This window comes from Macrosteles quadrilineatus, unplaced genomic scaffold (genome assembly GCF_028750875.1).
Source record: "Macrosteles quadrilineatus isolate MER2022 unplaced genomic scaffold, UCM_ALF_1.0 Scaffold_7__1_contigs__length_78375512, whole genome shotgun sequence".
In the NCBI taxonomy this organism is placed as follows: Eukaryota; Metazoa; Arthropoda; class Insecta; order Hemiptera; family Cicadellidae; genus Macrosteles; species Macrosteles quadrilineatus.
The window spans coordinates 71,367,437-71,380,107 of NW_026542600.1; the positions used below are offsets into that span (position 1 = coordinate 71,367,437).

Genomic DNA, 12,671 nt, shown 5'->3' on the forward strand with positions numbered 1-12,671 from the left:
TAAAAATCTGCGATGAGAAATTCTGCCTAATGTTTAACCTAAGCACACTGTAAAGCACGGGTCACACTAGGCTGGCATCAGCGGCGAATTGAAAGAAGCCGCTTCTGTAAGCTTAATGTGACCACAAAATTCGCAGCTGGTACCGCTAGCCGGCGAGTAAGTTATTTGTCAGCGACTGGCAAAGTTCGACATGTTCAACTTTTGGGAGCAAGGCAGCGGCGACTAGAGGTCACGTCACCACTCGCACTTGCTGACACCAGCGAGCAGCGTAGTCTGACCACCTCTAGAAGCATGTCAGCGGCGACCGAAGATAATTTACAACTTGGTTTAACACAAAAGGACAATAGCCACTGTCTTATTTTTTAATTAGAGGTTAAACTAATTCTAGTAATTCCTGGATGGCGACTTTCGTAAAACATGTCTGTATGTTTCTGATTAATCTTTTAGTGGGTTTAAAAACATGGTATTAAAAAAAGATAATTTATTTATAAATTATTTGTATCCATGGCCTGGTCCACTAACGTCTCTTCTTGCGGTTAAGCATCTTTTAATAAAATTACCTAGGCCTATTTCTCTTTCACACACATCCTCAATATTAAGTGCTGGTTTATGAGGACCCAAAAAAGGACGAGATTGCGACAAGAACTGAGCTTTAAACAAGGCGATTAAAAGTAGGCTACTATTTGTAAGTTAGCATAGAAATTATTGAGCTTAGGTGGTCGAGGAAGCAAGTTATTGATTTCTTAAATTTTTTCCAAAACTATATTTACGTGCTTGTGGGACGTTTCTCTAAAGAAGTAAAAACATCAAATAAGCAGCTTACGGTGATTTGTTGCAAAACCTCACAGCTGTTCCTTCTCAAACATCGTTAATAAGTGGCTGACAAGCAGCCTAGTGTGATCCGTGGATAAGCCGGCTGCTTGGTGGTGCTGGTGCCAGCCGCTGATCACTAGCGGCTGGCCAGCAGCCTAGTGTGACCTGTGCTTAAGTATGGATGACGTGAGCACTTGCTATGGTAATTACAATAAGTCAGAATCTTCAGCAAAACAGTGGTAGGCATACATGAAACCAGGGTTGCCACATTTGGTTGGGGAAAAATCTGGACAGGCCCCCCAGATTAACATGGGCATAAACACGGGCACATGGGACCGAAATCGGGACTGTCGCCACAGTCACAGAATCGGAATGGGTAACCCTAAAGAACTCTTCACTCTGAGAGGTTTGAACGAAATATATATGGAGGACATGCATGGACTGTGGGATAGGCCTATATAAGCCTACATTATGCATAGTGTTATCTAGTCCTAGGGCTATCTTTTTATTTAATTCACATGGAGTTTTAAAATATCAAATTACTCTCACAGAATCACATTCTGGAGAGCTGTAAAGGCTGTTCCTCCTCAATCAGACAGAGACTGAATCGTATGGCACAGTAAATGTCAGTAGGCCTAAGTTGTGAGCCTGTTTAACAAGAATATATGTTGTATTCTGTTTTCTAATATATTTAAATTGTAGAGTTCTAAGGTACCGGTACCTATAATATAGCCTAAACTAAATACTTTTATCCCTGAAATTGGATATACTTACTAAAACAATTAAGTTAGTATTAAGTTATTGGGCACGTTCTGGGAACATGTACCGGTGCACTAGTGCAGATGAACCGGTGACTTACTCACCATTACTACGCCGGGGCAAAGAGTCTTGGTATCCCAGAACGGTTAGTCACTGGTTTACGGTACACATCGGATTATAATTTACACATCTAACTTACCTACTATTTACTTAAGAATAAACAAACTTACCCATCAGAGTAAATTATTTGAAAATTATTCACTTATTACGTAATATAAATTCCCTCATAGAATAAATTATTCACTATCAAACTGATGAACCTTATCCGATGGATCTTGTCGTAGCTGAATACTTTTGTCCACGAAACTGACCAATCAGAGGCTGTCAGTGTATTATGCACCGTACAATTTTTTCGTTGCATTAATCTTGCACTGGTCTCGAAAAAGACGTAATAGCTGTCTGCTAGGTTATCTCACCAGTCTCCGAGAATGGCGTAATTTAAGGGACCGGTCAGTGTTCCCAGAACGTGCTCAATGTTGACTGCTGCAAAACCCTTTTCAGAAGGGCTGTAAAGTATTGTTCTGCACTTGCACTCATAACCTTTTTTTACACTACGGTATTGACATTTGCTTGTTTTCTAGCCTAGGCTGCCTTATTTACTAATATTAATAGGTTATACCTTATTTACGTCTTCAATCCAAGTAGTTTTTTATGATGACTATAGTTTCGGGGCCAACAGCCCCATTGTCAAATCTTCTGTTTTGTTAAATTACTTTTTGTCTTAGAATACAGTGGAACCTCAAAAAATAAAATTTTCTCATTTCACAGCATGAAAAAGTAAACATGTTAATCTTAATGGTAGGCTATATAACAAGTTTACTATTACGGTATACCATTAACTTATGATACCATTATAATTAACAAGGGAATTTAAAAAAAGGTTTTAGACTAAGTCTTCACACCTAATTGTTTAAACCACCTCTACATAAATTGAGCTTCAAACAGAAAGGGAGTTTTTAAATAACTCCCTAGTTATTTAAACTTTGGTAGGCTTAACGTCAATCTTTTGACGGAAAACCTCAACAAATTAAAGGTTAATATCACCCTACAACGCTAGCCTAATATACCATAAAATCAATTTCTGATACTGTTAATCTGAACAAGTTACTATAATATCATCCAGCCCCATCAGTTGTTTATCCTCAGAGACTCAAATTATCATTGAATAAACATTTAACTCTATTGACTCTATTTGTTATTGCAGGCAATAATGAACATTACAAATGGATTCCTGGAAGCCCAATCCTCATGCTGTGCCTTTTGTGCCAAGGAAAAATGCTGGAAAACTTTTCATCCACCACCATCGTTTTGTAAAGGGTTCTATGAGCAAACATAAACTGTTGGCCAACATATTTCAGGTAAAAGTTACCACAGTGAACTAAGTCTTATTTTCTTACTAGTAATGAAAAGATAATTTCTTTGAGCAAAATGCTTTTATTTATTGCGGCAAAGGAACATTTGCACAGGCTGGGCGCTGGTGATGTGAGTCAAATGACCCTTGACTTGAAACACTTATAAATGGGTATTCGTCCAAAGCCATTTGGAACATCCAAAGATTGGGCATTTGTAGTAGACTCTGAAAATCTTCCCTCCTCAAAGCCTATTTTCTAGGCTAAACATATTTTTGTGACATTAATTTACTTTAGAATGCTAAACAATCAGGGCCTTTTCTAAGATCGATTAATTGTAGGCCTACTGAATATTGCCTCAGGGATTTCTAATTACAACTTGATACATTTATGTTTATCATAGTCTTCCTAAACATCATCAGGCATTCATCATGTCATGTTGCAATATAGTAGGCTGAGGTTGCCTTATTAGCGTTCTAAGCGTACTGTGGTCTCGTAGATAATAGATAGTTGAGGTTTTAAAAAACTTAGTTTCCTACTAATTTTTTTTTTATATGGGAGAGATTGTACATCTTTTAGGTAAAAACTTTTGGTACGTTACTATACGTTCTGAATTATTTGATTGAAGTAATTGTTTACAGTTTACATAAATGCTGTAAAAGAGCAAGTTAAACTACAATCGGAACTTGATAAAAAATATGTTATATTTGTTAGCCATGTCAATAGCTACCACACTAGGATTTGCGACTTTCGCTACTAGTTTCTACCTGGCAGGGTGAGACATCAGCCCTGACTAGGGACGTAGCAATCTTCTCTTTCGATACCATAGGTATTGGTCTAGGTATCAAATCAAGCGAGTCACTATCAAAAGAAGTCTATTTATTTATTCAAACGGTAAATAACAAATTCTGTGAATAAAGAATTAATAATATGACACATGTGTGCAGGATGGCTAATAATAGAGATCAAAGTTACAATACCATATCATAGACAAGACCTATTACTTTTTGACTTGTGGCTATGCCATGAGAGGACTCAAAATGTGTGTCTTATTATCTGAACAAGATGGTAAAATTTATTTTCTCAATAGTCGGTTGTAATTTGAGTTATAACCAACTATTTAATATTAATTAACAAATTATAAGGAGGCTGCAACGATTATTGTAGAGTGACAAGGCGGAAATTCCAGTTTGTAGCAAACATCACTGGCAGCAAAAGTGATGACACCCTTTTTAAAAACCAATCAATCAACACTATTAAAGTATCATGATGTATAATGATCTGTCTCATTATAACAACAAAACTATTTCACAAATAAACACAAGAAATAAAATAAATCAAACATAAAAGAGAGAGTAGTACTTTGTTTTCCAGTTACCTACTATTAAATAAATAATAAATTGCAAAACTAAATTGTTCATGTAATAAAAACCACTCACAGAACATGGCCTACTGTTAACATGCTTTTTAGGCTTAAAGTCCTTAAAAGTGTTTTAAAATTATACTTATTTTCCAGTTTTATTTCCTTTACATATTTTCTTTAGTTAAATTTCTTTATAATATTTATTTTAAATAACATTTTTCAATAAAAGTTAGTATGCATTCAAAGTTTGCTCTATCACCCTACATATTTCTTCAAGTATTTGAGATTGTTTGTTGATATATCTGTTTGGCTTGGGATCAACAAATAAACACATTCTTGACTCAATGTATACAGTGATATTCTGGATCTGTTAACTGGCTCCCAAGGATAGCAAGAGCCCTCGTTGAAACTCCGAACATATATGAATAATTTATTCAAATTCAATTGAAAAAATCTGTTGTCTATTTACATAATTTTTACAGTAATAGTAGCCTATTTTAGAGTGCATATTTACCAGTTGCCTGGTTTTTAATTACATCAAAATGAGCTTAAATAGAACCTTATAACTAGTGTGACCATCATGTTTTTGAAGGTCACATGTTACTAATAGTAGTTGTTGAGTAAAATATACCATACAAGATGCTATTGCTTTTATACATGAAATAACAATGTACATATTACCTTATCAACTTATTTGACAAACAAATTTCTCATTATAAGCTATGTTTTGATATGTATCAGTAATTTAAGCATATCATAATTATCATTAAATAATACCACCTGCTGCAGCAAACTGCAGACTGAGCGAATTCCCATTTGTTCCACTAGATTGTTTATAAATATTTCCATAAATAGGCTGTGTAAAATTTAATTCTCATTTAAATAACATTAGGTAGCCTATAACAAGTACTTAGGTTTCCAGCAATACGCAAATTAAACAGTTTACCTCTTCTCTATAAGAAAAAACATGGGGATTTTAAATAAATTTAAATTTTTTTTGGATTTTCTCCGCAACCTATTAATTGGACAAAAACACTTCAGTAGACTAGACAAATTTTTGTTTTACCCCTTGGAGACTGAACCCAATTAAAGGTTTTAGTATAAAATCCATAACAAATCTTTTGCTTGACCTACATACATGCAATTTGTCTTTTTTTACTCAGAAATTAATTTCCTTTCAAATGACATAAGTCCATATAAGATGTATTTATTTTTATCCTAAGTAACGAAAAAAATTTTTTTTTGAAAGCAAGGTTAAAAAAAATTGTATTTTGATGTGCTATAGTTTTATAATTGCCATTCATGTATACCGTATTAATTTTCTACGTGGAAATATAAAATATATTTGTGTATCTGTTATACTTTTTTTAATTAGGTATATTTTTTGTAAATCACGACAAATATGAAAATTAAGTCATTTTTCACTATCTAACCAAAAATTAAAACAAGTCAAGATATATCCTCTTGTGATTACTAGACTGCATAACAATTATAAACAATAAAACTAGTGAAAAGAAAATAATAAAAACAATGGAATCTTACCATAAACGAATTATCTATCGCACTCGATTCAAGTTGGCTAAGGCACACAAATCCAGGATGTCATATACAAATTTCATGTTCATTCACACACAACTTTTCCTAACTAACTTTTTCAATAAACTTAGGCTAAATTTAGCCTAACCTACATAATATTTACACTATTTACAAGTTTGTTGAGGTCCTTTCTAATAACTGGACGTAGTGTGGACGTAGTGGAACTTCTGATCGAAGTTTGTTCTTTTAACCTTATAACAAACTTTACAATTCCTCGTGGGAAATTTAGAAAACAATGAAATAAAAACTGAACAATACACATACAATCACTCATTGTAAACAGTAGTAACGTAGTTACGTATCACAAAACGTAGTAAAACACTTTTGTTGCTCTGTTCAATATTTGAAATTATGTTTTAAAATTGACTTTATTAGGTTAACTTATTGAAAAATAAATTTGAAGTTGTGCTTGTTTCTAATGATATACAGTAAACTCGCAATTATACGACAGGGGTTATCTAAGGTTGTTAAAGGCCTAAATCTATTTTTTTTTTAATTTTCAGGGGGAAAACAATAGTTAGGCCTACTGTATTATTGCATGTTTTTGTTCCAAGAAAACTGAAAAGTAACAATTGTAATTTGGGATTTATTAATCGAAATACTTGAAATAACCATTAATTATTATTTAAACTTAAGAATAGAATAACCTAGAAAATGAAAAATCACACTGTACTAGGTTGGCCACCAGTTGGCCGAGCCATCTACAGAACGTAAACACGTGCCGTGCATTGGCAGCCATGTGGTTACGATTTTTTGATGTACACTGTGACCGTGTTTTCGGTGGGGTGTTCGGAATCTAAATCGATGCCCAAAATAGTTCAGTCTGCGCGGGTTCTTAAACTTCCAGGGGTCGGTCGAGATTTGTTTTTACCTAAACACGGTCGCAAGAGTTTTGTTTGCAGGAGAAGGCTCAGAACTCTGTCCAGACTCGAAACACCAAGGTTTATTCTGTAAGGCTCATCATCACCAACTCCTTTCATTACTACTTCCATAATCCAAAACAAATAAAACGATCTTCTCTCCTTGTTCAATACGTCGTTTATTATGTATAAGGTCAAACATTTTTAGGTGTCTATTTTTGACCGTTACACACTCCTCTGTTTTTGTAAAAAAGACCAGTAAAAAAAAGACGTAGCCTATACTTGCTGCAACTCAACAGAAATCCTAATCTTACGGAAAGTTCCCTCTCCATGGGCAAACGTAACCTTTTATATTTTTCATTTTTTTTTGTATTTTATTATTTTGTTTTGTTTTTTTTTCCGCTGGTGGCATAGGTTAGCTTTCCAAGCCTTCCGTGAAAATTTCCAACCGCATTGTAATTGTCTTCTTCGGCCCTCCAAATAAATTTTCTTCTTTAACAGTCAAAATAAATAAACAGACCCCCTGGGGTATAAAATCAAACAAAACTTCCTTCTTCTATTCGAGTTCATCTCGCCCGTCTCGGTGATCAGCCAAATGGCTTTAACACAGGTAGGCCCAGCCTCTTCATGTTGACTCGTTTCCTCGACCCATTGTCAACCGTCACCCACATCTTCCTCCTTTTCATCCTTGGCTTCTGGCCAGCCGAGCGGTTTACACGAACTGTCGCCGGGTCCCTTGGAGGATACCCCCGCTTCGGTCGTGAGTCATCCATGCCGGCGCAGCTGGGGTCTGGCCTCCCTAGACAACTTCGCACATCCGGGATAAACAGTTTTCCTTCCGAGCCCCTCGTTTCTCCCTGGCTTCCTAGATCCATAGCCTCCGGGTGCTCTTTTACCGGTGCTTCATTTGGTAGCAGCTCTTGGGTCTCTGATCGTTCTCGGGGCGTCTTCACCCGATCACTAGAGGCGTAAAGGATGGCTTCTAACAAGTCAGCCTCCGCGTCAATGGACAAGGCTGGGGAGGTTGGTCTTCCGTCTCCGGAGCATGAGGGTTTATCTACGACAACGAAGTCATGTTCCGCTTCCATCGAACCACAGACTTCGTACATATCTACGACGTCCTTGAACGGGTCTTCTTCGTCTCCGTCAGGGTCGATTCCGAGGTTTTCAATCTCTTCGACCTCCATTACTTCCAGCTCTTCTACGGTGGAGAACCCTTTGACCAGATGCATCTTTTGCAAATCCTCCAACATCATCGTCATCTGCTGCTGCAGACCTCTCTGAAGCTCCCCTTCGGTGTAAGACGCAGGTGGTCCTGTGAAAAGGTCTTCGGCGGGTTTCGCTCGCTCGGCACCAGCGGTCTGCACTCTATCCCTCCTCAGTACAGTGGATACCCATTTTCTAAGCTCCTTGCTGGATGGGGCCTTCACGGTTGTGGGATCTACTCTCGTGACGATACAATTTGCGTAATAGCAGAGGAAAAACCCACAGTCAATGGTGTTCGACTGCAGCACTAAACCGCCCGGATTCCCTTTCAGGGTCCACTCTCTGCGGTAAATTTTATGGCCGATCCGGCAGGTCTCCCATTCGATGTAATTGACGCATTGCCGAAGTCGTGAGGGATATTCCTGTCCCAGAGTCAAAGCTCCTGATTAATTTCTCCCTCATGAAAGCGGCCACCAGATACAAATGGCCTCTTCCCGCGGACTTCCCATCCGACTTCTTTGGGGCCCATGTATGGGAAACAGTAGGACATCATAGGACAAAATAATGATCTTCTTGTTCCACCTGGCGACTCGCGAAAATCCCCCTTCGTCGACGGCCTTGGAAAATACCGTCGGAAAATAGTGGAAACTAACGGCCCCAGTAGTTCTCCCAGCCTTGTTCTGCAGGGCACGGGGGAAATCTTCGATGGCCACTACACGGACTTCTCGGGGAGATTTCCGGGCGTTTCGTCACTTCTCCTTCCATCCTAATTACTTTCTACTTCTACGTTGGCTACTCTACTCTTCTAGCACAGATAAAGCTGCAAGCAAGCATGCAAAATTAGGCAAGCAGTGCAATAAGCTACGTACTACTTAAGCATGCGAAATGGAATTACAATTTACGATCCCACCTACATGCTATCCTTACTTAATTACGGGGGATCAATGATGTATCGGTTTCCCATTGCCGTCGTAATCCATCGCCGGTTCTTCAGCGTGGGGCAAAGGAAAAGGGGCAACACGTGGTCAAACATGTTGAAAAGGAGAATTCGATATTTTTGGGCGCCAGCCAAAAGGCAAAAATGGTCATATGTTCTCAACAGTTAACAATGTAGGGTCCCTGTTCGGGCGCCAAAATGTGACCGTGTTTTCGGTGGGGTGTTCGGAATCTAAATTGATGCCCAAAATAGTTCAGTCTGCGCGGGTTCTTAAATTTCCAGGGGTCGGTCGAGATTTGTTTTTACCTAAACACGGTCCCAAGAGTTTTGTTTGCAGGAGAAGGCTCAGAACTCTGTCCAGACTCGAAACACCAAGGTTTATTCTGTAAGGCTCATTATCACCAACTCCTTTCATTACTACTTCCATAATCCAAAACAAATAAAACGATCTTCTCTCCTTGTTCAATACGTCGTTTATTATGTATAAGGTCAAAAATTTTTAGGTGTCTATTTTTGACCGTTACAAGACATGATTTGGTCAAGCTTTAGTTTAGGTCAAACTCAACAAAATGTAATTTTATGCCTTTTAAACTAGGAAGATCCACCTTATTGTTCTGTTTAAAATATTATAGTGTATTGGTTTAACATAATTCTCTGTGTTTGAAGTTTTTCAAGACGACCGAAGAATGTTGAGCATGTTTGTATCTTTGTTTTCTTTAATAACACTACCTTAATTAAAAAAAGATTTGGGCCTACATGAAAATCTTATTTGATCACTTTTTATTTGCCAAGTATTGTTAAAACATTAGCCTAATTGTACAAGTATTTGACTTCCTAATTTAATACAATAACCCCTAACTTCAAAATATATGCGACCTCTTCGTTATCCAAGATTCTCCGTAAACGAGATAGTCTCGGTCCCAACAACCTCAGTGTACTGTGATTATTAATTAAAATTCTGTCTTATGCAAGAATCATACAGCACTTGGGAAAGATTAGGGTTAAGATGCTACCTTAAGTAAACAAAATTCTGAGTGATTTTTTTTTCACAGAGAATAATTCTCTTTTTGTGCAAAAAAATCACTGTTGTTGGAAAAATTAACAATAGTTTTATGTACCTACTTGAGTAGCTGTCTACTTCAAGATAGAGTGCTCTTCTCCCTCTATGTCTCTTTCTCTCTCTCCCTCTCTTTTTCTGCTGTGTTTATTTATAGTGTATAGCACTCATGATTGGCCACAAATAGAACAGGGCATATGGGCAGGTTTTAAGACCCACACTTTAGATAAGGTTTAATTATATAGTTTATGGGGAATGATATACATATAAGGATATTTTTAACTGCTTAGTACTTTAGCTTAAACCTTGTAAAACAAAATTTACATTATCCCTCTAAATCATAAGAAATTACATTCTACAAGGTAAATGTTTAAAGTATGGTCAAGTTTATTAATCTTTCAAATGAGAGATTACTGAGACTGCAACTAGTTTTAATTGAGCACTATCTAATTTGATTTATTTTTTAAAATTAAAATACTCATTATTACAATGCCAGAGTTGTTTTTCCTGCACATAAATGAATGACAATAATTAGAGTAAGATATGCCATTGAAGATTTAAATAATTAAAAACTGTTACAAAACTTTTGATACTATGCAGGGTTTATTCTAATAAGTGATACTCTTGCAGAAATCATCAACGTCTTCTGCAATCACGCGAACAACGTCATATTTTTCCGCCACTACAGCAAAATCTTGAAAATCTTCCTCAGTTTTGTAGACATCATCATTGTCAGGAGTGATAGACACCAGCCCGCGGTCATGGAAAATCGTCTTTCGCAAACACTGCGAAAGCTTGAATTTTTCTTTTGCAAAATATTTGCAGACACGTTTTGCAATCGCAATAGTAAAAGCTCGGTTCAACTCTGCCTATTATCTGTAAAACACCACCAATTCCGGTAAAAATCCAACTATCCGAATTTTCGATTATCTGAATGTGTCTCAACTGATTGGAGTTCTACTGTAGTAGTGACCAGCAAATATTTTTTTCCTTCTGCTGAGAGTATAAAATTGTTCAGAAGATATTTGGTGTTCAGTTAACCTGTTTTCATATGCAGACAGTACATTATTTCTGTTAGAAATTCAGCTAAAACAGGATTCAGTAAATTTAGTATAGCCTATTTTAGATTGTTTTTTTAATTGTGGGTTCCGTCAGCTATCACGAGTATTTTATATCAATTCCAAGACCTGTTCTTAAATAATTCGTACATTTTAATCCTGCATGCCAAATGCAATATACATTTATGTCATATTTTAAATCTGACAGCTTAGTATTTTTCTCGCTATGTATTTAAGGCTCTATTTCTTTTTTAGGTTCTCCTAGTAATAATTCTCATTGTAACTATCATCATAAATGTTGTGTTCATTTTGGATACCAGCCAGAGACTTCAAGGGGAAACTTTTCATTCAGGTAATTATAATTTAACAAAAATATTACAAAATAAAAAAGTGATAAGCTAGTGTAGCCAATTACTTGGGCATAAAGTGATTCTCTTTACACAACCTTTATTTTAACTACCAAGGACGCCAAGTTCGGAAAATGAGCAAAAGTAAAAACTATAGCTTTGGTCTGTGTGATACACCACAATTTTCATCTTCATTCTGCACCATTCTTTAAGATGAATAATTCTCAATTTGTACAATTCTTACACTGTTTACCCTTGTAAGGTAGCTCCCAAAATAGTTTCTGTCTTGTTTTCCTAATCATTACTACTTACTAAATCATCTGCTGTTACTGTTGTAATACTCCGTCAAGACTATCATAATCTCAAAGTCAAATTTCTGAAATTTTCTTACTTTGCAAGTTTACTAAATGTTGACAGTAAGCACACTATAGGTCAGCCGGTTAGAAAGCGTCCTCCTCGTGGCATTGGCGCGAGAGAGAGATACCGAGCTGTGGGAGTGAGACAGACTATGGCTCTTCCCCCACTCCGATGCCGCCCCACCTCCAACCTTCCCGAACACAGCCAATCAAATTAAATTATACAGCTGATCAAAATGTAAGCAATTACGTTCTTCATAACTTGAGAAAAATAGGTCCTGCAAAAAATATTGTATAGCCTAAATCGCATCAATATTTGAGCATCATGAAATGTTATTATATCATTGTGTAAGCAGTTCCATTTGGTAACACAGGATTCCAACTCCCACAGCAGTGTGCAGTGTGAAAACGGCCATTGGTGGAGAGGGGGAACATACCCTCCCTCGCCGTTACCTCCCCTACATGCGCTAAAAATTTCGCGCATGTCGTTTTCTAACCAGCGGACCTATACAAATCAAAAGCATCATTGAGATTCGCTGGATTTTTTTTCAATCTTGAAAACCACTTAATCACTGCAATGCATCTATTAAAACAAAACAACCATTTTAGTATATAGGCCTACAGTAACAGAAATATGTTTGAATGTGTATATTTTGGTTGTAACTGTTATTGTAGGGTCAGATGAGGATATGGACTCCAGAGATGTACCAGGACCTGAGTTGTCTCAAGCTCAGCTAGATGAGACGGCCCCCAAGATGCTCACCATAGAAGTGCTGTCAAGCCAGTCAAGAGTGGCAGTTTCTGTTGATAGTGCTATGGTAAGTAGGCATATAGTGGAACCTTGGTGAAAAGACCCTCAATAACAAGTTATTCTTAATAACAAGTATCATTTTCAAATTTCCTTGCCAAT

The 12,671-nt window shown here is 36.9% G+C and overlaps 1 protein-coding gene across 2 annotated transcripts in view; it reads left to right on the forward strand.

Annotated features, from left to right (window-relative positions):
- Nucleotides 1-12,671, forward strand: part of LOC128998116 (protein O-linked-mannose beta-1,2-N-acetylglucosaminyltransferase 1-like) — a 40,550-nt gene that overhangs the window by 415 nt on the left and 27,464 nt on the right. For both annotated transcript variants that reach the window (XM_054424115.1, XM_054424116.1), the window contains exons 2-4: nt 2,837-2,990; nt 11,314-11,410; nt 12,437-12,579. In XM_054424115.1, coding sequence (XP_054280090.1) covers nt 2,856-2,990; nt 11,314-11,410; nt 12,437-12,579 — 375 coding nt within the window. In that variant the 5' untranslated portion in view covers nt 2,837-2,855. The remainder of the gene's footprint in view (nt 1-2,836; nt 2,991-11,313; nt 11,411-12,436; nt 12,580-12,671) is intronic.